This window comes from Vanacampus margaritifer, chromosome 2 (genome assembly GCF_051991255.1).
Source record: "Vanacampus margaritifer isolate UIUO_Vmar chromosome 2, RoL_Vmar_1.0, whole genome shotgun sequence".
NCBI classification, from domain to species: Eukaryota; Metazoa; Chordata; class Actinopteri; order Syngnathiformes; family Syngnathidae; genus Vanacampus; species Vanacampus margaritifer.
Window position 1 is genome coordinate 32,725,053 of NC_135433.1, and position 27,653 is coordinate 32,752,705.

The following is a 27,653-nucleotide window of genomic DNA, read 5'->3' on the forward strand; positions in this document are numbered from 1 at the left end:
TTCCAAAGCCTAATTTCATTGTGATGTGGTAACATTTTGGATTGAAGCCAAATGAGCCGGGAGCTGCCATGTTGACATGCCATTGAGAAACATTCACAGCACAACAAAAAGGAAACTATACTTTGTATAAGTCCTGGTCAAGATGCTTCCATATGACTCATAGGTGAAGAGGTTAAAACTCAAGGAATTGAGAAGAATAGCAGCGAGAAAAAGTATTGCTGCCCTATGAAATTTAATTGCTCCTGACTATAGACATATTTGCCCAGCTTGAACCGGGATAGCGCAAGGACACCCGGAAAAGGGACTATTTTATTGTGCAGCAATGCACGGAAGTCCATGAAAAGTCAATCAGATAAGACGGAAATAAATAGGGTAGCAAAACCTACAAGGGTATGACACCAGAAACGTGTTTTTTTTTTTAAGAGAGAGAGCTGGGAATTGCCAATTTCTACAAGCTGCTGACCACCTTATGCAGCTTTCAATTTTTCATGATGTCCACCCTCCAAAAGTTGATATAAAATGAGTGACTACATTTAAGCAGTCAAAAACCCTTTCAAAACCCCAATATTGGTAGTATTCAAGTTTTGAACGGCTTGTAAACATGCACAAATCCCTGAACATGCTCTTACTCGGGGGTTTTTAAAACCCAAAATAACACCCCCTGGTTACCCCTTTTCTAACCCGAATATTTGGTCATATAAACGCAATCGGAATACCTCGTTTGAATGGAACATTGGTCTGTGTTCTGCGCATGCTTTAACTTTTTAGTACAGGAAGTACTTGTATCGGCGGCGTCTGGCGTGCAACCCACCGGATATACATGAACAGATAAACATGGCAAAATTGAGACGTGGAACAGAACCACACTTTGGAGCGAGGAAGAAACGGACTGCTTTATTAGTGGGGTGAGTGACATGTGTGCCCCAAAAAATTGATTCTCATAAGAATCGAGATTCTCATTTAGTACGATACAGAATCGATTTTAAATATCCCAAAATCGATTTTATATAAATTATTTTATACTGTCTTCCCTTTGTTTGTGTGTGCCTTTATTGGGAGCGCTATTCATGTTGTACCGGATTTGGCCACTCAGGGGCAGTGTGGTTCCACGCAGTCTGATACACTGTTAAATTGTAGCCACAGAGTAGCAGGAAAAAGTCACGATCAAGTTATTCCAATAAAAGTTGTTTTTTTGCAGCGTGGAGACGTTTTTTTTTTGTGTGTGATAAAAGTGCCGCAAGTAGAGCACTAATGAGCATTAGCGAGTCAGACTGGAGTAGATCATTACGATTCCTTGAACATCTATAAATTGAAACAAAAATCATTGTCAATCTAATCATTTTGAATCAAAATCGTTCTTAATCGAAAATCGATTTGTGCACCCAAAAATCGGAATTGAATCGTGAGACATTCAAAGATTCCCACCCCTAATGAATATAATGAATTTTATTGACTGTAAGAAGTAATAAGATGAAATGGTGTCTATTTGTGACATTGCGTCCGCGCATTGCAGTTTATATCATATTCAAATTGTCATGTACACGGACGGGAGTAATTGTCCACATAAATTAAAAAAAAAATGAATTATTTTTTATCTTCACCCAAATACTGACAGCATGTAAATGTAGTCAGTGTAAGCGTCCCTCCTCACTCCCACAAAGTCAAAGGGTATGTGGATTACGTAAAATGACAAAAAAAGAAAGCCTAGGAAACCTTCCAAGAGTTATAGTATTCCACAAACTTGTTCACAACTATGTTTCCCCACTGAAATGGACAAATATGTCATACAATTTTGCCAGTCCATAATCACCAACAAAAAATTGTAATGTGATTTTTTTTTTTTTTTTTTTACAAGAAAAATTGCACAATAAAAATAAAATAGAATTCAAAAGTGCATCACTATTTCATGCTTCAATGCCAATTATTGTTATGCTCCTTTTGGTATTTGCGCCTTGGGGGCAGTATTACACTAAGAACTCACTTTCAGTCCAGTAAAGATGTAATATTAGCTGTTCTTCACAGATAACGCATATATGCCCAAGTGTTGTGAAATTGTCTACATGTATTGCTTGCTTGTGTTCAAATATCCATTGCTTAAGGAGTTATGACCATCTCGACACTGATGCTAATTTTGTTAGCCTACCAATGTACTACAACTAGAATAGCAATAAATAGCCTTGACGGCTCTTATCTTGGAAAATTAGTAAATCAGGCCACTCTTATATCAGGTTACCACTACATTTTGCATGGAAATGCTAAAATAATCTGTTCCAAGTTAAACAGACGGGGTATAATATTCCTAAACTATTTGTTAAATACCCCAAAAGAGGCAAACCATACCAAACAAATTCAAACATTTCTGGAAAATATCTTTATTTGATGTATCAATTAGTGAAATTGAAGTTTTAAAATGCCCATAAACCTGTGCAAATATATCTTCCATACGTATTCAATGGAAAAAAAATTCTAATAAAAAAGGCACAATATACATACAGCCTAAGTGAAGTGCAAAAAATACTTCTGCAAAAGTTACTGTTGAGTTGGGGTCTATAAGCACATGCACACGGTGAAAACAATACCAGCCACATGCCGTAGCAGCTGTTAAAAATATATAGCTATAAGTGACCTGCAGACAGCCAACAACTGGTACCTGCACGTGTCCAACTCGACTGATCTTTTACAGCACATGAGAGGCGAATGGGAGGCGCAGGGCAATATTAGGTCTAAGACCAAGTGCCATACAACAAGAGCTTCTTTCTAACAATAGGACAATAGAGAAGTTGAGGCCGTTATCCTGCTTCCCGCGCCTTCCCTTCTGCATGATGCCCATCTCGGTTGCCTTCCAATTCCATCCCACAGTCGGCTCTCCTGTGGCCACAAACTGAGAGAGATCTACATACAGCTTCTAGTCACCCTCAACACTATTAATAATGGCCACCTGTGTGTCAAATTTGCACACGATTTAAAATGAGTACAAAGATCAGGAGCATCTTTACCAGATAAAAATGCACAAAGCCCCTCTCGCTGTTCAACATTCAACAAGGAAACTGAGCAATTCTGCGAGAACAGAATTAATTGCAGTTTGCAGAATCCATTTGTCTGTTTGTTTCCCCCCTGCCATCGGCGCTTCTTGGTTTTGTCCCGCCCTAAACAATGCCTGATTGGTCCGACCTGAAAAAGCTCGGCTGAAAACGTTATGAGCGGGAGCAGTACGAGATGTATTCTCCGGAGTTTGTGAGCTCACATATACCGCGAGAATTCTTCTTGCTGGCAAGGTTAGAGATTTGTCTAAAATTGATTTATCTATAATTTATCTTTCTAGAGAGGACAACAGGATGCTGCTAGGCACAGTCTAAATTTTGTAAAAAAAAAAAAAGTGATCTAAAAAGGAAAACCAGTTGGTCATTCATTAAGTGGAAATGTTTTTTTTGTCTTGTGTTTATAAATGTTCTTTAACCCTTAAATAACGTTCAGGTTATTTTTAACATTTTTATCTTAATACTTGAGTATTATTTATTTTTAATATTATTCTTATTTTTCAGTAGGATATCAGACTACCAAAATATTTAATAACTGCATCTAGTGATGGGTCCATGCGCATCGACATGTCGGCACGTGTCGACCTGATAAGAGCGATGCCTTGTGTCGCTGCGCACATCGCATAGTATTTTAAAATAAGTGTTTTATTTATGGAATTGTTTAATTAGTTGTTGTTGTTTTTTTACATCAATTTTCTATGCATTATCTCCACTTTTTTAGGCACACCAGCCACATCAATACCTCAAGAGAGTCTTTTCTTTTCCTAAGCTAGAAAAGAAATCATTTTATTGCCAAAACACTGGGAAAAAATGACAAAAATAAACAAATAAAGCATACATAGAAAAATAATTTTAAGAACTCTGTGCTTCAAAGACAAGTACATAAGCAACATATTTTCACAATCGCAACACTTTTACTCTGATATAATGAGGTAGATGCCATGATCCGGGTTTTACACATCAGCGCCGTTTCCGGCCACTGCTTGCCGGGTTCCAACACTCGCACCCCCACCCCTGCGCCCCAAACCGCGCGCTCCCCGCTCATCGGCGGGAGGGCGTCTCGGCTATCTGAAATGCTTTGGACACTGAGACCGACACTACACACTCGCAGCCTCGAACCCGTCAACGGGAACGCGCAACTAAGGGGCACAAAGGCGGATGCGCAAGTACTGGGACACGGCCCACACGTCGCAAACCGAAAACGGAAACAAAGTTGATGGGTGAAAACCTGGAAGCCCCGCCTCCTCCGTGGCATATAGTCCATTGGTGGGTCTCCATCCAATTGTTTTACTTTTTTTTTCTCGCAAAATATACTGAAAATGCGCAAAACGGACATGCGACTTACGCCAGTTACCATCGGTTCTTCTTTTGAGAGGGGACACCTCCACTGTAGGTGGCGATGTACACCATAGAAATGTGAGCCACCAGTAATTTAAAAGAAGAAGAAAAAGAAGACCAGGAAGCGACTGCGCCGTTGACGTCGTATGAGTTTGCTTTTGTATTTCTTGATAAACCGTAGCGTTTCTTTGCCGTTTTCCATCTAAAATTGCATATATTGCAATATTTGCTTCTTTAATTAATTCCAAAAAGATTTCTGCTTCGTCGTCCCCCCAAACATACATTACTTTATCGCCCGACATTACTTTGGAAGTACAAACGTACGTGTGACGTAATATACGGTCAAAACGTGCTACGTGTATCCGGTCTTGTCTGCGTTTATTTGCAAAACCTGTTTCCATAGCCAAAATTGGTATTTTCCTTTTTTTCGATACGCTTCAAAATCCATGCCCTCTAAGCGTAATAACTTTTTGGGCGAATTTTGGGCCCTGTTTCGAATTTCTAGTTTTCATTCAGTTTTATTTTCGCATTTCTTGAAAATTTGAATCAAAATGGGTGGACAGAAACCCAACTATTGACACATGTACACATTATTTGTTGACTGTTTATTTCAAAGATATTTAAAACTTAAAATGGAAATAATAAAATAACAAACAATACAAACATAACTAAATAATATTGCATATACCGTAGTTTGCCTGCAATGAAATGATGTAAGATCCAGCAGGTGTCATTAAGGAACAGACTGACACAGTAACCGACACAGTGTCAATACAGTTTGCCCAACGTGCCGACACGACACGCTCCGTGAGGCCTCATCTACCCATCACTAGCTGCAGCCCTACTGCACACACCTGTAATGCTTTGCTTACAGCAGCGGTGCCAAAGTCCGGTCCTCGAGAGCCCCTATCCAGACTGTTTTCCATGTTTCCCTCCTGCAGCGCAGATCAGCTAATCGGCAAGCTTTGCAGAAGCCTGATAACGACCCTGATCATGAATCAGGTGTGTTAGTGGAGAGAAACATGGAAAACAGGCTGGATAGGGGCTCTTGAGGACCAAACTTGGGCACCCCTGGCTTACAGGCTAAACATTTAAGTCAAATTTGTGGCAAGACTTTTAGAAAAACATGCAGTTGGTTATTAAAATGTCCGTTGCTACTTTAAATGGTGTTAAAATTTGAATGGATAAGCGGTTTGGAAAATGGATGGATGGAAGGTTGAAAGAACAGTTTGTGTTGTTTAAACTGGCATTGTATGTAGCATAATTATCAGTAAAAATATTTTCACTTTATAGAGTCTGTACCTGATTACTTTTACTTAAGTCCAAATCAGAGGCAGATAAACACCCAGAAAACATTACAGTCACAATCATGGACCAATCATCACCACCTGTTGGTCCACTTTCTGTCTACAGTAGCCATGGAAAGTACTACTATTACTCACACCAATACTAATAAGCAAACTAGTGCTCTTCCTAACACCTGAAATGTCCTAAAAAGTCAAAAACATTCTGCTTTATTGGTATGTAACAGCTGCAGTTTATTATTATGAGAAAGTCACATGGAGTGTGACGTCACTCAAGTGAAACCACATTCAGTCGTGACTCAGGGCTTTTTTGTATTTATTACAGTACTAAATAATACACCAAAGGTAGGGAACAACTATGACACACACACTATTGCATGATATAAAAGAGGCAACATTGTGGATTTGTAATGTGTCCATGGGGTCCGTGTGTTGCTGTCACCCTTTTACGGGTGACATGTCCATGTGGTGTGTAAAATTTGAAGTGCAAAGAAAAGATAAGCGCACAATATTGCAAGTTATACTAAATACAGCAAGTTAAGATAGCAATATCCTGCAGGTTAACGTTTTACCACAATTGGAAGTAGCCAGTGACCCCTTTACAAATGGCATGTCCATGTTTTAGTTTTTTTTATACAATTTGCATGGTAAAAAACAAGTTCACGATATTGTCATTAATGTAAATACAGTATGGTAAATAATATAAAGACAGGAAAACACCACTAATGTTAGCAATATTGCTAAAAGTATAAGTTAATGTTTAACCACCATTGGAGGGAACGAACAAGTGACCCATATACAAGTGACATGTCCATCTGTCGTGTACAATTTGCGTGGCAAAGACAAGACAAGTTAGTTGACCACATTGCCAATAATGCTAAATATAGCAAATAAACGACGGCAAAACATTAAGGTTAGCAAGATCCCTCTGCAAGTTAACGTTTAACCACCAAACGAGTGGAACTAGTGACCCTTAAAGTTAATATCGTGGCCATGAGATGAATATAACGGCAACGGTTTAGAACGTGTGATACTTTATGGATAAGTATTAAAGTTTGGATAATTGTTTCCCAGGCCTCAAATCCTTGGATCATTCCCCACCACCAAACAAACTTTTCTGGGCGCACCTCATATTCATACTTCCTGGCTTCGTCGACAAAGCCCCAATGAAGTCAAACTCCCCCCCTGGCTTTCTGTCCCAATCCCTGAGTAACTTATTTCACTTTTTCGTCAACAGTTGTCAACTTTTCCTACCTGCACGGAGTCGGCGGCCATCTTGCTTGTCGCCTTTGAATCAAATCCTACGGGGAGAGAGGAGGGGAGTTGGAACTCCGAAAACAAGTTTTTTTTTCTTTGGACGTATCCCAGCACAAACGTCGACTTTCGGTCATCTCGGGTGAGATAAACTTCCCATGGTTGCCTTGCTCCGCGCCTGCCCGCGCCGCTGTGCTCGCTAGTTCCCAAAAAAAAAAAAAAAAAAGTGAAGACTAAAGGCTGTCCCAGTGTAGTTGGAGAAAGAGGCGGTGGTTAAGTGGAAGCGTCCGCCCAGAGAAGCCTAGCCACCGCCAACAAGTATCGACAAGTAATTTCACCCACGAAATTAGTAAATATGAATTAATATCATCATATTTAGTAAATTGAAATACATTTCATGTAGATATTTAGTGAATGCAAAACTTTAGTAAATCAAAATCGAAATCCCTCAAATAGACCTAAATTATTATTATTATTAGATTGGCCTATAGTGGACCCCCACATACTCGCGTTCGGCACCCGCGTATTCGCTCTTTTTTTCTTTTCTTTTTTTTCTTCTTTAAGAGAGAACTCAGTATTGTTCATTCGGTAATCTTACTGATTCGACATGTCATCATCATTGCTCTCTCTCGCTCTCTTTTTCTTTTTTTTTGTATGTGCGTGAGTAAGTGCGTGAGTACGTGCGGGTGTGTGTGCGTGTGAGTGTGTACTCATTAATTCACCTAAAACCTATTAAAAATCCCATACCGTTCACCTAAACCGAATACTTAAAAATCCAGCTGGAGTCGAGAGGTTGTCAGGAGACCCGAGGAAGGATCTAAGAAAAGAAAGGAAAGTGAAATCCAGCACCGACCAGACATCACCTATTAGCCACCGGGTTACCGTTTTTTCATTTTTTTCTTTTAATAACTCATGTCTGAATTGCGTCTTCTTCGTGTGCATGATTGTGATCTATTGCTGTTCCATCATAATGATGATTAATGGTGCATCCTGTCCGGAGCACCTGTTCGCACCCAAAATTAGCCTCTGAGGATGGTCACCATGGAGACATAAAACAGAGCAGGCATTATCATAGCCTTGGATGGATGCACAGGGTAAATACATCTACCCGACAAGACCTTGGTGGTTTTTATGAAGAGGACAATGTTCATATTATGAGACCATGATGTTGTTGTTGTCCACATCATCACATATTTGAGCAATGGCAGCAAGAGCACAAGGAGCTTCCAGTCCCAGACATGTGAGGCCTGTTTCATAGCGGGTTAGATAATGCAGAGGCAAGTTAGTCTTCTCACCGGGGTATGACATGTCATGCTGCAGCCCCAGAGGACACGACTCAAGCGCTTGTCCTTTGGTTTTGTCATGGCAACTACTCCTGATCCAGCTGGCTTGGCAACTCCAAAGTAACCTCTCGTTCGGTACAACTGTGGCATTGCAGACGTCAGCAGGTTTTACAGCATCTACTGTACAATCATCAGGGGGCAAAAGTACTCACACTATGGATTGTACTTAAGTAGAAGTAGAAATACTTATGTTGGGGGAAAAAAGAGACTAGTAAAGGTAGAAGGACTGATTCAACACCTTAAACATTTCTTGACAATAATAAGTAATATGTGACTTCCCTAGTCTAAACATGACACTCTGATATAAGTTAGCCGTTTTTGTCCATCTCAGGGGGTGGCCCTTTTGCCGCTTGCTGTCGACTGAAGATGACATTACAGTTACTCAGGGCTCAGCAACGACCAATCACAACTTACCTGTTTTCTGAAGCTGAGCTGTGATTGGTTGTTACCTGAGACCTGAGCAACTGTGATGTTATTTTCACTCGACAGCAAGTGGCAAAATGGCCGCATTCTAATGATAAAAACGGCTGGATTTCCCTGTTGAATTTATATTCCACTAATGTAAGATTAACCAAAATATCGTATTTAGACTACTGGGGTTGCATAGAACATACTATTGCCAAGATTTTTGGGGGGAGTTGACTTCCACTTTAAAGCATCTTTGTGCAGCTTGTCACTTTTTTACTCGTGACTGCCACCTCAGGCCCAAAGCGTTACTGCAGCATCTGTATCAGGTTTGTTCATGGTGTACTTGCGAGTACGTGGACGTTCTTAAAGCGACAGCCACAGTTGACAAACGAAGACATGACTTCAAATTAGGTAAGAAAAACTCTGCCCCTCACCTCCCCAAAGAATCTGTGGAGTGTGCAGGTCTGCACACTCTACTATAAAGGGAAGATAAAAGCTGATAGGTGCAGTCAGAGTAAAACAGTCAGGGCTCTTCTTACTCATCTGGGCATTGGTGGAGCATGCATGATGTAGAAAAAGCTTTAACATTACCTTTTTAAACAGCACAACGCACCTTTAAGTAAAAGTACAGACTGAAATGTATTTCAAAGACCCTGAGAAGAAATTAGCCTAAAGGTTTGTTTCTAGACATATGAGTATACTATGAAGATGCTAAAAATATGCAAATGTGCTAAGACTGAGAACTTTGTAGTACTGAATTGTAGAGATATAGCATTAAACTGTTATACAGTTATATAAAAATTTGGTCATCCTGTACAAAATTACTTGGCGTACTATAGCATGACGCTAGCTAGCTGGCTATGCCTACCCCCTAAAAATGCATCTTCCCTGCATGCCACAATTCTGTCTTATTTAAATTCCCAAGCGAGGAAGTGGCACCCACCCGCCGACCGCTAACCAAGAAGAGCACGGCAAGACAGTTAGCTTGTGAGTTAGCTAGTGGCAAGCATCTCTTGCCATGATGTGGAAAGCCCCGTTAGAATATATTCCCAGCACTTTAGGTTTTAAGCAGATGTATTTTCACAGCTCAACCCAGTAGGGGCTATTTAGGCATAAAAAAGTTGCTATGGAGTAAGTACCAGAGGTGGGCATTCTGTCAATATGGACGGGAGGTCCATCAATCAGTCAATGGAGGACTTTGTTGACGAGTGACGAGCAACTTCGAAAAATTGAGAGACTAAGCATTGGTGGAAGTGGTTTTCATCTGTAAATGTAATCATCAATCCATCAAACTAATCGTCAACACATCAATGACGGCACGCCCATTTTGCGGATTGACGATTACAATGCGGTTCGGCTTAAAATATTGACAATTATCCAAACTTTACTACTTATCCATAAAATATCACACGTTCTAAACCGTTGCCGTTATATTCATCTCATGGCCACGATATTAACTTTAAGGGTCACTAGTTCTACTCGTTTGGTGGTTAAATGTTAACTTGCAGAGAGATCTTGCTAACCTTAATGTTTTCCCGTCGTTTATTTGCTATATTTAGCATTATTGGCAATGTGATCAACTAACTTGTCTTGTCCTTGCCACGCAAATTGTACACGACAGATGGACATGTCACTTGTATATGCGTCACTTGTTCGTTCCCTCCAATGGTGGTTAAACATTAACTTATACTTATAGCAATATTGCTAACATTAGTCGAATCATTTTTGAATGCCAGAAGCACAACGCATTCCGTTCCGTTCCGTCTTCAATTCCGCTTATCCGGGGTCGGGTCGCGGGGGCAGCAGCTTTAGCAGGGAAGCCCAGACTTCCCTCTCCCCAGCCACTCCAGCCAGCTCCTCCGACGGGAACCCAAGGCGTTCCCAGGCCAGCCGAGAGACGTAGTCTCTCCAGCGTGTCCTGGGTCGTCCCCGGGGCCTCGGGTAGGACATGCCCGGAACACCGGGGAGGCGTCCAGGAGGCATCCGAACCAGATGCCCGAGCCAACTCAACTAGTTCCTCTCAACGCAGAGGAGTAGCGGCTCGACGCTGAGTCCCTCCCGGATGACCGAGCTTCTCACCCTATCTCTAAGGGAGAGCCTGGACCCCCTGCGGAGGAAACTAATTTCGGCCGCTTGTGTCCGGGATCTTGTTCTTTCGGTCACGACCCACAGCTCGTGACTATTGGTGAGGGCAGGAACGTAGATCGACCGGTAAATCAAGAGCTTTGCCTTTCGGCTCAGCTCCTTCTTCACCACAATGGACCGATACATAGACCGCATCACTGCAGACGTAGCACCGACCCGCCTGTCGATCTCCCGCTCTAACCTACCCCCACTCGTGAACAAGACCCCAAGATACTTGAACTCCTCCACTTGGGGCAGGATCTCATCCCTGACCCGGAGAGGGCACTCCACCCTTTTCCGACTGAGGACCATGGTCTCGGATTTGGAGGTGCTGATCTTCATCCCAACCGCGTCACACTCGGCTGCGAACCACTCCAGTGAGAGTTGGAGATCACGGCTTGATAAAGCCAACAGCACTATATCATCTGCAAAAAGCACAGATGCAATGTTGAGGCCACCAAACCGGACCCCCTCAATGCCTTGTCTGCGCCTAGAAATTCTGTCCATAAAAGTTATGAACAGTCCAACCCTCACAGGAAACAAATTCGACTTACTGCCGGCAATGCGGACCAAATTCTGACATCGGTCGTACAGGGACCGAATAGCCCATATCAGGGGGCTCGATACCCCATACTCCCGAAGCACCCCCCACAGGACTCCCCGAGGGACACGGTCAAACGCCTTCTCCAAGTCCACAAAGCACATGTGGACTGGTTGGGCGAACTCCCCCGCACCCTCGAGGACCCTGCCGAGGGTGTAGAGCTGGTCCACTGTTCCACGGCCAGGACGAAAACCACACTGCTCCTCCTGAATCCGAGATTTGACTTCCCGACGGACCCTCCTCTCCAGCACCCCTGACTAGACCTTACCAGGGAGGCTGAGGAGTGTGATCCCTCTATAGTTGGAACACACCCCTCCGGTCCCCCTTCTTCAAAAGGGGGACCCCACCACCCCGGTCTGCCAATCCAGAGGCACTGTCCCTGATGTCCACGCGATGTTGTCGAAACACTGACGCTGAACAGGATAAGGAATATGGATAGATGGATAATGTCACTTCTGCATTAGATTAAGCTTGAGTGAAAGCGTTAGTTGAGGGATTCAAGTCTACAAGCAATGAGTGATTTTGTGCTCTCGCTCCGTGGCTGTTTGCCCACAATAAAAAGGATTACTGCTTCGCATAAGAGTAATATAATGATTGGTTAGTTTAATTGAGCTGGCAGGAAACTGCTGTTGCTCCAGCGCAGTTATGAATGTTGAGTGTGGTTTTCCAGCCAACTTCAGAAAGCTTTTGGAATCCTCCCCGTGACATTGTGGCGTCCCTGGTTTTTCAGGAATTTCAACCATTTCGCCACTCCAAATGCTGTCAAACATGTTTTGGAAAGGTGTAAATTCCCACAGTATTTTAAAGAGGTTCAATTCGTGTGACAGCCATGCAAAGGACGCAAGCATATAAGATGATAATCAAAACATGTTTGAGGGTGAAAATTCATGACTTAGCGACCACATATGTGACAGCTATGTTATTGGGAAATGGAATTTCAGCCTCAAACATTCCGGATGCAAATTTACATTTCACATGCTAAAAACAACATAGCGTGAAAATGGACGAAAAGCATATCTTATATATCATATCTAAGCAAAACTGCTCTCAATGAATGCAAAAGACTGCCCAAACATTCAGACTGAAGCTGTGGATAGACATCCAGTATTTATGTGTCATTAGACCAAAACCGGGAAGCTCGTACTGGACTAGACAATACGAGATTAAGGGGGATTAGTCCCACTATTGATGACTGGCCAGGGATTACATGAGCCCAGATGAGTAAAGGGTTTAGGCCCGTGTCAACTTTCACTCATATCTTTGGTCTTCTCATCTGCAAACTGTTTTATTGTTTTTTTGTTTTTGTGGGTAGCATATCATTTAAAAATAATACAAAATAATCTATGTATGCAAACTTTACCGGTGGAAAATCAAATCAAGACATTAGTCATATTCATTTAATGTGATTAGAACTTTAATGAAAACAAGTGGTAGCTCTCTGTCTCCCTCTGTAGGTCATCTGTTATAAAACATTCCAGTCTTTATCCCTCCCCTATGGAAATGCATTTTATTCAATATCCTTCACATCCAGTTTAATTCACTAGTATGCTCTTTGTCCTCATTAAGACAATACAGCGCACTAGTAAAGTGGGTAGGGCACACTAGTGGAACGACTCTTACTAGTCCCCCCCCCACTACAAGCCGGCTTTGGCCTTGTAGGCTCTTACACTGGATATTAGTCACATTAAAACCTAACTAACATAAAATACTGTGCTGCACTATTAACACTTTTGGACCTCTAGTAGACATGTGTCTTCAATGTCCACTAGTAGTTTTGTCTCACTTGTAACATAATCGTGGTCCTGTATACCAAAGTCGTCCTAACCGAACCCTGTGCATCTGGCCATTAAAAGATGATTCAATACGTCTCTCCATACATGTGGTGCGATACAATTCAAGGACCGTTCATTTTCAAGTGGAACAATTTGAATTGGTTTGATTCGATGCACTAACATCATTTAATCAAATCTGTTTACGTTACACCTCTACTCATAGCATAAATTAAAATGACCACTGATTGTCACACCCAACTAATGTTACCAGTGAGGAAAAACAATGCACTAGTTGACAACTGTGTATTATGAGCAAGGTTTTTATAGTTAATGAAAATTTTATTGAAAAACAAAACAAACATTTTTAATAAAATAACAAAGATAATGATTTTTAAAAAAACTGAAACTACATCCTACATATATAAAGCTAACTAAAATCAACTATAATGAGCAAAAATGTATGTTGTTTTTCTCTTTGTCAGTTAATATCATGCATGATCTTTCTGGGTTCATCCTTTTCTGTACATCCATACAGAAGGAAGGACAGTCAAAGTGTTGTTTGAGAATTGCTCTTGACAATTACGCCACATATAAAAAAAAAAACACCTAAAACTAATACTAAAACTAATGAAAACTAAATTAAAAGAAAACATTAAAAAATAAACGATAAAACTAATAACCCTCCTCTAAAAACTAATTAAAGCTAAATTAAATTATAAAACAAAAGTCAAAACGAAATAAAAAAACTTACTAGAAAAAACAAAACTATAACTGTGGTTACGAGTACTATTATTGACATTTTAAATTCTGCGAGTTCACATCGGGTACTGCATTAATACTACGAGTGCAGTTTTGCCTCACTAGTAACTTGTAGTTATGCTACTGGAATGCCAAAGATGCTCTACTAGTGTGTAGAAATCTTACCGTAGTATATAAAACACTAGTGAGCAAATGCCACTCTACTAGTGCACTAAACCGTCTTACTAGTGAGAACAAAAAGCATACTAGTAAACAAAGGATATCACATAAATGCTCGAACGGCTTTCCATACTCATGTGCGAGAGAACATTCAAAAACCATTTCGTACTGGAAAAAAAAAAAGACAGCCATGTTGTTTTATTTTCTACCAATCAGACACAGCTGCAGCACTGTTTTTGGGCACAAGGAAGGCACACAAAAAAAACTAACACTTATTTGTATTCAAATTACTCTCAATGAAATGTGACTGCAACTTCAAGGAAGTTTCATGAATTCTTGCTGCAGACTTCAGATATTTCTATTAGTAATTTTCCATAAGGTGGCAGTTAGTCCTTAGGCCATTGGCATTTTAGCATAACAAACACACCAACAAACAAAATCAGTTATATACATAAGGGCAATTTACTGAGTAATTACAAACACACATAGTTCTTAAATTAAATATATATAAACCAAGCTAATTTCATACGGGAAGGGACCAATCTCACCTAATGTACTGAAAATGTATATTTACAGCAAGCAGCATCTTCATTCTGTCACTTCATACACGCTGTAATAAAAGCATATGTAAAGAAGCGGCGAGGCTATAAAGCTGCACTTACCAGAATGAACGAAAACACACAGTATAAAACATACACACTTATTTTTTTTTTTTTAAAGTTCATAAAAACCTCAAATGTCTTTGTTCAAATACTACAACTCAGTAATTTTTCACCGTAAGTCTGAGCAAGGCAGGGCAGACGTCTTGTTGCCATGTTTACATCCAAAAGACAATAAATACAGTGGAGCCCCACCTATTTATGGTTTGAGTTACACAAATGCACCCCCCCGTGGAACTTATTCTCAGTAATTCAACAGCAAAATCATCCATTTGTGTGTGTTTTTTTTTGCCCTAAGGTGCCACAAAATTCCCCAAAATTGGAAAGTAGTACAGTGTTACCTTGACTGAGGATTGCTTCAGTAGGAGTTTTTTTCGGGTTACAAGTTTGTCATATTTGATATATGACAAAATGGAACAAATTGTATGATAAGCTGCCACTGTAATCAAGTTGTGATTCAGCATTCTCAAATTGACAGATTTTTATTGGGGTTCGGGGGTGGGCTACTAAACCTGTTACTAAACCTATTTATTTTCTGCCATCTTGGTACCAAGGAATGGGCTCTTTGCACAGCTCCACTTCGTGAACTCAATACCAATCCTTCATTTCCTGTCTTTCATGAGTGGACAAGCTGATTAATCCAGGTGTGCCTGACCTCAGTAACCATGACGACAATGGTCAGGCACACCTGATTAATCCGTTTGTCCACTCATGAAAGACAGGAAATGAAGGAGTTGTACTGAGTTCAGGAAGTAGTGGATTTGTGCAAAGAGCCCATTATGTTTAAGTGACATAATGAGCTTTATTTAGACAAAATAGTTCTTTGCTGCCAACTTGTGGCATCTATAGGCAATTGGGGATTCACTCTACTGTTACTCTTTTTTAACAGCCTATAAAATGTGCGATTAGCAGGGGTGCAAATGATGAACGGGAGAACTCCGTAGCTCAGAAGCTAACACAACCAAACAGCATATAGCAAATGTAGATGTTTTGTCTTGGTCGGAGTAATGCTGGACTAATTGGGGCTGGGCTTCCGCATGTCTCCTCTCATGTGCCATCCCCCCGGGCCTCGGTGGATTTCTGACATGGAAGTGACAGGAAGCCGCTGACCTGCAGAAATGGGGACGGAACGCGAGCTCTGCCTCCCCATACGTGAGCAACACCGACTGTTTGCAGTCTGATGGCATATGCCGTCATATGTTCGGTCAAGTCGTTGAACTCCCATCACATTTCCTCCAGTGGACACCTGGACGTCCTCCTCATCTCGCCCCAAACTTTTCTGATGAAACATCCCACCCTCGTTAGTTTTTGGGGTAGATCTTCTCATAGAAGAAGTTTTGCGGCAACATGTAGAGTTCGCCATCCTTTTCCCGCACCGCGTGGGCCCTGACAAACTGGAATTGCTCCAGGGCAAACTCATAGAACTCGTTCTCCATCTTCCAGATGGCCGACTGCTGCAGTTTGGCCGTGGACTCCCTGGTGGGCGGCTTTTTCTCGCTGGTCTTCCTCAAGTGGGATTTCTTCCCTGCGATCACAGGAAAGAGGGGGAATCAAGATTAACTGTGAGAGTTAAAACAGCACTAGTACAAAATGTGTTATTTTAATTGACTAATATTCTATTAAGGACCTGATGCGGTTAACGGAATAATTTTGCTAATGAGAAGAGCTACAAGAAGGAGCTGCGGACAACATTGAGTGATTTATGCCTCAATCATATTGGAGTTTTTATTCACCCAAGGCCAATAGGAATAATACGTAGAATGCACTTCTTTTGTATTGGCATTCCCCTTTGTTAATAGTTAAGAAAATTAATTCACAGACACCCCCAGGACTTCACTATTAAGGCTGACTACTAATTAGTACTCCTTTTTATTGCAAAATGGTCCTCCTCCTTTTACAAGCTGCTGCTATTTGCTCAGGTACTCTGTGCTCCAAAAATAAATAAATAAATAAATACATGCAGTAATCCCCTGCTGTTCGTGGCCGGAGCCCTGCTGCTAATAGTGGAAAACTGTCCAACTGAATATGCTGCTTAAAACTGAGCCGGTTACCGGTAAGTAGCTATGATCAGAATTTTTTTAAATATTATGTAAAACTCATCTTACAACGTTAGCCTTAATTTAAAAAAAATTGTATATTTAAAAAAAATAATTAAAAAAAGGCGCCCCGAAGAACCAGTGTACGTGTGCGCCTTAACTTCACTGACAGCCCAAGATCAATTAAAATTTTCCCTCAAACACCCAAAAGATAACATTTACAGATTTGAACTACAAGTAAGTGGAGTACATTAAATGCTTAAAAAAAGGTCTGACTTTAGCTGAAGATGCACACTACAGTGGCTATAAGTTTTACACACCTCTGTTCACCACACCACTTCCCCATATGCAAGTTTTTGAGTCTTTGATTGTTGTATACTAATGTGGCTGTTTGTTGAGGTTTTGTTTCTCCCCAAAATCCGGACTGTGTTCCTCCCTAACAGGAGCATAGTATGGGGCTGTTTAAAAATAAATAAATACAAATTGTTTTATTTTTCATTGGAGAGTTTGAGGTGCTGCTTAGCGACCCGTCAGGCTTCCCATTCTGTGTTTGTTGCGCTTTCTTTTAATATCTCTTGGAGGGGTTGTAACTGCTAAGTGAATTTCACTGCTTTGCACTTGTGACATGTGCAACGATATACATTTGATTCCATTCAAATGCCTTTTTTTTTTTAGATACAAAAAATTAGATTAAAAAAAAAAAATTCCACCATTGAAGTGACATTTTCAAGAGGGCAATGAAAAAAACTTAGATAATGTGGTTGCACAAGCATGCATAGCTTTATAAGAGGGGATGTCGCTGTGTTCAAAACTGATGACTCATGGTAAACGGGAGTCATACTTCCACCATTTGAAATGCCTCTGATGAACCGGAAATACATTTTAGATGTTCCAGTAGGTTTTCCCTGGCATTATTTTTTTCTTTCGAGCAGAAGCCTGAAGGTTTTCTGCTAAAACTGACTCCTCTTGAAAACTTTGTTTACTTTATTCATTCTACTCTTTCTGAGGCCTCAGTTCCAGCTGAACAAAAACAGCCCCAAAACATGACGCTGCCACCACCATGCTTGAATGTCGGTAAGGTGTTCTTCTGGTGATAAGCAATGTTGTGTTGAGGAAGGGAATTGTCAACAGTTCAAAACAGCAGTCAGTGTTAGCACACAACCTTTGGGCTTCTGCTTGAAAGCAAAAAAGCCAGTTAGGAAAAGCCAACTACAACAGCTGAAATTTATTACGGGTTAATCAGAGGCACTGTAAATGGTGGCAGGTGTTTGCTCAGCCACATCCCAGTTATAAGAGGGTGTGCAAACTTGTGCAACATGCATATTATGACTAGACTGACTACAAGTAGTTATCTTGCCTTCTCAAATCTGACCATATGTATGCATAAGTCCTAAAAATAGAAGAATGCTGATCAATCTTGGTTAAATGAGGCTTAGCAAGTGCTTAGCGAAAACGCCAGGTTTCAGTGAGTGATTGGTAATTGCCCAGACGCTAATTAAACATGATTAAACAAGGAGGCAGGAATAAGGTCAAGCGCATGAAGCAGACTTCACTTTTGTCACTGTTTTTTTTTCTCTCCCGCTTCCCCTATACTCTGATGTTGCTGCTCTTTAATGATTACACCAAGAGAGAAAACGTCTATATTTGGATGGTGCTTCACATTTATTGGAGCTGAGGTGATCTGAGGCTCCCGGTTATGACATCCATCACAAGACTCAAGTGAGGGGAATGCAGAATAGAAGGTTATATGACCAGACATAAAATTTGATCTTAATAATTAGTCACATTATTAACAAGACACCTTGACATGCAAATATATTTTTAGAGGGTTGCGCAATAGCCTCTGCTATCTCATCAATATAGCAACTAGAAGGTGTGTGTGTGTGTGTGTGGGGGGGGGGTATATTTATATTTTTTTGTTACGTAGTTTTAAGAAATAAAAATAGCACTCACTGTATTGTATAAAAAATAAACAGCATAAAACTTAATACATACTGTAGGATTTGTGTGATAAAGGCAATAACAATGAACTAAATCACCGATGTAACCTCCTCGCTCGTTAATCATTTTTCAAAAGGGATTAAGTCAATCCTCATCTAATACCGTGATATTTTATAGCTGCAATATTGTGTTGACAATGGCTTGTTCAGAACGTATTTAATAGCAGGGTTTAATTCTTTCAGAGCTGTCCACTATTCATTCCAGCTGCTTCAATTTGAAGCTAATCAGCACATACATCAGTGTGAAGTACGAGTATGTAAAAAAAGGAAGACATTGCTCTCCGATAGTTTAAGCTACACTAGTATAACTATAACACGAAGAACATTTAGGATGTAAAACATAAGTCCAGAGAGTCCTTACGTAATGTATTTTGTAAAAGTCGGACTGCCCAAAGTTCAGTTCAGTTGTAAATGTTCAGTTCAGCGTAAACGTGTGCATTCAATTGTTGAGAGCATTTCACTAGCGTCGGGGCCGAAACCTTGTACCTCCAAAATAGTCACTTTTCAGGAGACCTCAAACATAGCATGTTTGTTCAACCATTAACATTACATCCTCAAAGAAAGCTAGCCATTTTCAACACTCATTCACTCCCAGCCATTTTCACTGAAGCAACCCCCTCTGCTCCCGGTTGTTTTACTGGATTGCTATAAAAACATGGAACCTACAAAAAGAAAGATTAGAGTCTCTTATTTCATCAGGAAAAAATGTGTATTTGTATCTGTTGCCGTTTTGTAGCAATTAGCATTAGAATATAGCTAAGTTTCATCATTATGGTGGGGAAAAGAGCTTTTTGATACCCTGGTTGATCTCTTATACTCTGCTGTTACCTGCTGGCCGTTTTTTTGTAATAACTACCATTGCTTTAAGCGACCTCTTCAGGTCAGAGGCTGTATCAAAGCCTTCTGTATGCTCTAGCATTAAAAACAAACATAAGAAATATATAAATACGTTTTTCGGACCAGGGCATTATTTAAAATAGAACATTTTTTATACGTTTTTGGGAGCAAATGAGTTAAGATTGGTCAAAAAAAATTGAAAAATAACACCTACGCGACCAATGATATGGATTTTTGAAAAATTTACCAAATTGTGACTTATGAGATTTCGGCCCGACGCAAACGATTTATTACATACATTTTATTTAACATTTGCGTGCAATACATTTTAATTAATTACATTAATTTATTTATTTGTTTATTTTCCTATATTTAAGCGCAATATAATATTCAAGCTACATAATGTTACAGTAGCTAACAATAATATTAAATACAATTCTAGGAATGCCATTTTTTTAGGTGGCACTTGTTGGTTTAAAAATGTTTAGGGAATCGATGGAAAAGAAAATCCGTAATAATGGAATGAAAATAAAAGCATTAGCCTAAATGCCTAATAGCATTGATTATTTTTTTTTTACTTACTGTCACAATATCAATTGACTTGAGGCAAATAAGCGCTATCATGCTAACAAAATGATGGTTAGCTATTTGGACGCGCACCTGTTTTGTACAGTTCAGTGGCTCCTTTGAAGAAGCGTGGCAGAGCCGCCTCTAGCATCATGACAAAGTCCTCCAGCTCTTCCGTCACTCCGACCAACATGTACTCGTTCACCAGGTTGTATTTAGCCTGCTCCAGAGCCCACTTGCTACCCACGTTCCTGCAAAAGACAAATGCTTGCATTTTTAATGTTCACAGGACCAGATAAGGGAAAGAAGGAAAGATAACACGCCGAAGGATTAGGACAAAAGGAAGGATAAAGGCAAAGGAAAATTCTGTGTAGGCGTTAACTTTTGTTTTAAAAAAAAAGGCTTATGAAACAAAACAGGCAAGAACTGGGAACAGTTTGATCTTCTGTGTTGGAAATAGTTGTGCTGAATTAACTCCACACAAAGGCTTGACTTGATTGTAAAAACTAGCATCAAATTCAAATATACTTTTGTATTCTTTCTTACCATATATTTTTGTCTGACAACCTTTCACTTGCGTCAAGCATGTTGTTAGCCTAATAGCATAATTGCCCGAGTCATTTTTGAATGTTTTCATAAAACAAGAGAACGCAACAAATTCAACAAATAAGAGTCCAGTTGCCTCGATTCAACCTTTGCAGATTCCCAGGACCTAAAATTATTTACAATCTACACAAACATAAAGAAAAAACACGTTTTTTTTATTGTTGTTTTGACTTTATTTTTTTAAATGACTAAGTCTATGTACAGTTTTTTTTATGTTCATCTGTTCCAATACTTTTACTCACCCTAAAAGTGTGTTGTGTCATCACAAATAATCAAGTTAAATAATAGATGAAATGTTGATTTCATATTTATCTTTTGATGTCACACCCAAATGTTTTCAGCCTTCAGCAAAAATGGAATTGGCCTCCTCTCTGTTCCAATTCTGTTTGGCAAGGAGTCCAATTGTGTGGTCAAATAAATCTAACTGATGCTAAACTGATGTCACATTTGGATTCCCATCACAATGGAATGTGACACGCTGACAATTTTTTGGAGTATTTTTTTCATATATAAAATGAAATATGACTTTGTTTGGTTTTGTTTTCTGGGGTGTCATTGTTACCACTGACCAGCATTCAGAGTAGTGCCCACAGAAAAAAGGAATCTGGAGCCAAAGCTTCTCTGGGGCGCAGTCAGAGCCGCCGGCTGACACACATTCATCAAATGTCTGAAACGTGGCAGAAAGATGAAATGAATACATTCATTTCATATATCATGAATAGATGAACATTTGTGCCTTTGGATTGAAACCTTTTTGTCTCCTTGCTTCCTGCGCCTCAAGCCGGGTCGGTAGTCATCTCCGAAACGCAAAAAGTAGTAATAGGAAACCAGCCTTTCAATGGGGTCTCTGATCACGTTTATGTAGATCGGCTTCAGCTTCACCCCAAACCTGAAAAATGACATGCGTAGGTTCAGAAACTGAAGTGATTTAGAAAACGGAATATAACAGTGTTGTTTTAACCTGTGGGTTTCATTCATTAGATTTTTTTCATAATTTACTTAGACATGTATTTATTATTGTACTTTTATTAATATTATTATTTTATCTATTATGGTTGTGTTTATATGTTTTGTGTTTGATGTAGTGTACTAGCCTGGCAAGCCACACCCACTTTCTTGAAAGAGCCGTCTGGAAGTGAGTCTGGATTTCCAGGCTAGTAGTTTACAGCACTTTGTTATGGCTGTGGTTGCTGCAAAGTGCTTTATAAATAAAGTTGAGTTGAGTATTAATTTAACTGGTTTTCCCCCATAAAATTGTTTAATTAAAATGTATTAATTATAATCATTTTGTGTTTAATTATCTAATAAAATAAATGATTAATAATTACAAAACAATGAATATATTAAATGAATATACAACATTAAAATGACACACAGTATTGCACATTTAGGATTTTTGTAATGATCAGTTCATTATAATTAAATTAGTTTAAAAGACAAATGGGAAAGAAAACATAAGCTATTTGACACATTTTACATTACAGTATTTTAAAAAAAGAAGTACTTTATTAAATATAGTTTGTTGGCTGATTTATTAAATACATAAATAAATAAAATACATGTAGGTCTACATATAAAATGCAAAAATATTCATAAAACATTTGACTATATAATGGAAAATTATTAAAAAAAAAAAAAAAAGGAGAATGAATTATTATATTATCCACAAAAAAAATCACATTTTCTTTACATGAATTTATTAGTGTTTACTTTGTATTATTTAGCAGAGCTAATAATTGGTTAATTCAATTGTACATATATATTTAAACAATTATAACATCTACTGCTAATTAATCACAAATTCTAAATACATACAAAACATATTCTATTAAATTATCTTATTATATTAAAGCTATTATACATAGTTTACACACTCATTAACCCACATTTTCTTAAAAACGGGAATATTTTCCACTCAATAGGAATATATTATTTAACTAATTCACATTATTTATTTTTTACTACTAGAACACCTGAATTTCCGTTCTGGGATCGAGTAGTTGGATATTTGATCTTATCTGCATGTTAAAAAATAAAATAAAAATCCATTGGTGCCCTTGAGCACAAAAGTTTGCCTAATCTTTCCTAACAAAAGTCAACAAGCTCCCTCTCTGTGCAAGTACAGAGCACTTGATCACCACAAGGAGGGGTCAAGTGTACACATTCTTACTTGGTGAAGTCCAGGAAGGAGACATGGCCATGGTAGAAAGCTGGCTTCATCTCCCTCCATTCAGTCACATTCTTCACAAACCGCACCTGAACCCAGGAAAATACTCATTAGTTTGCTATAAAGTGTCCAGTCAATGAATATGAACACAAAGAAAATGTACAGTAAACCATCGCAAATGTCCTTCCACGAACGATACAAAGTAATTGATATTAATTTAGCATATTAACACAGAAGTACTTTGACTTAAGAGTGCTTGAACTTACTGGTGCTTGGTCAATTTTTTTGCTTTGTGTTGTGAGCAAGTAAAGAAGAAAAAAAGTGGAGCAGTTAAGGGACGCCGCGGGAAATAAGCAGGGACTTCCCTGACGAGACGTTGCTTGTATGGCAGCATATGTTGCTCCAAAATATGTACTTACTGTATGTACCTTGGTTTTCTAATTAGAGTGTGAATATTTAAAAAAAGATTGTGACCTGGTCCTGTATTGACATGACAGGGTTGTTCTTGGTGGTGTTGATGTGCAGGACGTGGTAGTGGTTCCTCCCGCACAGGTCGTAGGCGATGTTGGTGAAGGAAGTGCTCGCCGTCTTGGGCACGCGGTTGTAGATGATGACCACGTCGTCGTCGCTTTCGGACGTAGGCGTCCACAACGAGTCCCGCTCCCGTAGGTTGTCTTGGGTGTGCCGCTGCTCGATCTCCCGTACCTCGTGCCGAGCAATCGCCCGCTCTGGATGGGTGACAGGGAGTTTAATACAGTCACAAAGCGGTATACAATTGCAGGAAAACGTATGTGAAGTCTTGGAATTACATGGATTTTGCCTTCATTTGTCATCAAATCTTCATCTACAATAAGTCACGATAGTAGACATAAGAGGTGTCAGGCGATTACATTTTTTAATTGTAATTTATCGCATGACTTTAATAGTTAATTCACGATTAATCACAAATTTTATATCTGTTCTAAATGTACAAAAAAAGTACTCTTGTTAACATAAAAGTGGAAAAAAAGTTAAATTAATAGAAATATTATCATTATTATTATTATTTTAATTGTAATTAATCGCATGACTTCAATAGTTAACTCACGATTAATCACAAATTTTATATCTGTTCTAAATGTACAAAAAAATACTCTTGTTAACATAAAAGTGGAAAAAAAAGTTAAACTAATAGAAATATTATTATTATTATTTTAATTGTAATTAATCGCATGACTTCAATAGTTAACTCACGATTAATGACACATTTTATATCTGTTCTAAATGTAACAAAAAAAACTCTTGTTAACATATAAGTGGAAAAAAAGTTAAACTAATAGAAATATTATTATTATTATTTTAATTGTAATTAATCGCATGACTTCAATAGTTAACTCACGATTAATCACAAATTTTATATCTGTTCTAAATGTAACAAAAAAAACTCTTGTTAACATAAAAGTGGAAAAAAAGTTAAACTAATAGAAATATTATTATTATTATTTTAATTGTAATTAATCGCATGACTTCAATAGTTAACTCACGATTAATCACAAATTTTTTATCTTTTCTAAATGTACAAAAAAATACTCTTGTTAACATAAAAGTGGAAAAAAAGCTAAACTAAATAGAAATATGGCTGCATCTTTTAGTCATTTCATAATAATTCATAAAATTGAGTTAAAATTAAGAAGGTGTACTGTACTGTAAAAGTGTGATATTGATTTGTTTTGAGATAATTTTTTAGATAATTTTTCTGCCACTAGATGGCATAATTAATTGCATTTGTAAGACGTTGGTGACAGCTCAGTGCATTTTTCTTTTCATATTAAGAACTATCTAATCTTTAACATGAAGTAACTAGTGAAATTCTGCACATTTTGAAAATTGTAAAATACAACTTGACCCCAGTCTCCACAAATATACGCATTATTATTAAATTTATTACTGTAAAATTTTTATGTGGACGTGTCTGCTGCCTTGTGACTGGAATTCCCCCAGTACAGGCTTTACAAGTAAGGGGCGGTCATTAATCGCACGTCGGAAAAATTCGTGGCATTAAAGGAACTTTAAATTAACTCAAACTGAACACACTAATTTTGACACCCCTAGTAGATATACACTCTATTCACATAGCACGCCTTAAGACATGAGTTTAATTTGTTCTGTGACCATGCTTGAAACTCAAAACACTCATCTCAAATCATCTTTTCCCACTGAAATGAATGGAAAGGCCATGAATCTTTTAAAGCCTCCTAAGAATGTGTTTTAAGTTTTGTCAATTCAATGGACCTCAGTAAGCTGTGGTAATGTTATTTACTTTATGCAGAGGATAAAGAATGCATGCCTGTGAGTATAGTTATACTGTGTCTACATGTGTTTCTTATATATAATACAGCAACGCTCATGCTATTCATTAGCCCGTCTATGGCATTTTGCATTGTTTGTTAGCATTAAGGTAAACAGTTTCCTAGGGCAGTTATGTCATTTTAAATAAAAAAGGTGTAATTTTCCGAGTCTTATGTTTGACAGTAAACCTCAACTGTCTGAGAGTGGCAATAAACAAATGGAATCTTTTTTGATGAATTGTCAAATGTCAATTGAATCTGTCAAACTGCTGCTTGTTGTGAAGTGAGTTGAGTTCACTGCCAACATAGCTCAAATTTGTCCGAAAAAAAATATTTCATCACTTATAACTGAAGCCCTGATTGAAAACAACATGTAAACAGACAGAGTGCAGACTGGAAAAAACGGCTGACTTCTCCGAGAACTAATTGGGGTCACAAGTCATCCAATCTGGAGTCCAATCAATGTGGCACGATTGGAGGTGTTGGTTAAAACTGGCCTATGCTATGGAAAACACATCGGTTTGCAGAATGTCGAACGCTTTTGTTCTGTGCTACTGGTAAAACTACTCTATGGAGAGATTAAGCTCAAGTTAAATTGTACTATTTGTGAAGAAAAACGGCAGAGCACAGCACAGCACCATCAACTGCTGAGACTGTTTTTCTATGAGACAATTTTTTTTTCAAGTTTCAGGACATTTTGCAGCAGCTCTCAGCATGATGCAGACCACACATTTGCAAAATGCAACAACAATAATAAGCACTATAATGATTAGTTTAAAAATGGTTGCGGTGTTGAACCTTACAATAGGGCATGTTTATGTTGGTTGGTGAGTAGACAAAATACTTCACTGAATAAAAACCTCACTGTGCTGTCCTCCCACATGCTCCATCTTTGTTTATTCTGGTAATCGGTGTGCTAAATGTCTCATAGGTCTGTTAAAATCATGCTCAGATACATTTCTATATAACTACTGTATGTAGGGGAGAGTGGGGGGGAATTTGTGCCAAGGGGCAAGTTATTTCGAAAACTATAAAAGTTGGTCATGTGACCACATATTTTTAAAGAGACATCTATTTAGCTCATCCGGTAAAAAAAAAGGGAGACACATGGCTTGAGAGGTAAGCACATATAAGTTCAGCAAACATTTTTTTGCCCTCCAAAGTAAAATTTCTATGATTTTATGATTGTGTTTGAACAATTATAGACAACTTTGAAAACTGTTAACACATTTTAGTGCTTTAGTAAGCTACATCACAAGTCTATATAGTTAGCATGATGTTGGCTCAAAACAGGTGGGGGATGCATTTTTTTTCAAAATGGTGGGCTTTGGGTTAATTGTGCCAAAGGGCCTGGGTTAAGTTGTGCAAATGGCACAACTTCCCCTAAATTGTCATTATTTACTCTATATTAATTTATTTTATTTTATTGCTGTTGTAAACTATATTCTTACATTTGATCACTAAAAGTATGTGCCATTTTTGACATTGGAAAAAGCAGTGAAATAGAGGAAGGTCATAGGTCAGGTTGGAAAGGAGATAAAAATCTGCAGGATGGCCATAAAAAAATATAGGGATAAGAAAACAAATAGGCGAAGGCTTACCCTGCCGAGCACTCAACAAGTGACAAATTTGTTTTTGCTGCTCACTTGGGTTACGTGTCTTCGGAAGTTATTTTCCCCTTGCCAAAATCCACAGAAAGATATAAAAAGAAAAGGCCTCCGTAACCTGCAAATCAAAGTTTTGTATTGAATTTGTCTTCCTTTTATATAGCATTATCGTTTGTGACTAAATTCTGACTAATGGCACAACCTACTCCACACTGGGGGCAAGTTGTGCCACAAAACCACTTTTTTTTTTTTCTAAAGCTATATTTCTCAAACAGTTAATGGAAGATCCAAAGTGATTGCTCCCAGGGATGCACAACATCCTAAAATATGTTCATTCCTGTAATCTCCTTGCGTAAAAGACACTTTAGAAAAAAAAGACACTTTAGGTAAAAATTGGCACTCCTCACATTATTTTTTTTTTAGCATAGAAAATAATTATAAAATGTTTTGTATTTAGGGATGAAAGTAAAACCTTCAAAACCTAAAAATGTGGTGGTACAAGTGTGCTTTTATATTTTAACGTCATCCCTGTACTCCTGCCTTTTTTTTTTTTCAGCTGGAGCTGGAGCCCGAGTCAAGATGGAGTGAATTATGAACAGTTCCAAATTCTATCTGTCACAAAACCTTCAGGCGTTTCGCTACAAAGCTGAAGTTGATGGGAGAATTTCACCTTTCATGACAACTCTGCTGCACGCATCCAAATCGACAAAAGAATGGCTTGACTCGAGGAAAATATAGAAGGGCCCG

At 38.7% G+C, this 27,653-nt stretch overlaps 2 protein-coding genes across 2 annotated transcripts in view; both read right to left on the reverse strand.

Annotated features, from left to right (window-relative positions):
• pkn2a (protein kinase N2a) overlaps positions 1 to 7,194 on the reverse strand; it is a 36,119-nt gene extending 28,925 nt beyond the window's left edge. The window contains exon 1 of the mRNA XM_077556599.1: positions 6,935 to 7,194. Coding sequence (XP_077412725.1) covers positions 6,935 to 6,955 — 21 coding nt within the window. The 5' untranslated portion in view covers positions 6,956 to 7,194. The remainder of the gene's footprint in view (positions 1 to 6,934) is intronic.
• Positions 7,195 to 12,823: 5,629 nt separating this feature from the next.
• The window catches only part of hs2st1a (heparan sulfate 2-O-sulfotransferase 1a), a 50,267-nt gene continuing 35,437 nt past the window's right edge, over positions 12,824 to 27,653 (reverse strand). The window contains exons 2-7 of the mRNA XM_077556600.1: positions 23,447 to 23,700; positions 22,976 to 23,061; positions 21,556 to 21,694; positions 21,375 to 21,472; positions 20,293 to 20,450; positions 12,824 to 16,284 (exon numbers count right to left, since the gene is read on the reverse strand). Of these exons, the coding sequence (XP_077412726.1) occupies positions 16,061 to 16,284; positions 20,293 to 20,450; positions 21,375 to 21,472; positions 21,556 to 21,694; positions 22,976 to 23,061; positions 23,447 to 23,700 (959 nt within the window). The 3' untranslated portion in view covers positions 12,824 to 16,060. The remainder of the gene's footprint in view (positions 16,285 to 20,292; positions 20,451 to 21,374; positions 21,473 to 21,555; positions 21,695 to 22,975; positions 23,062 to 23,446; positions 23,701 to 27,653) is intronic.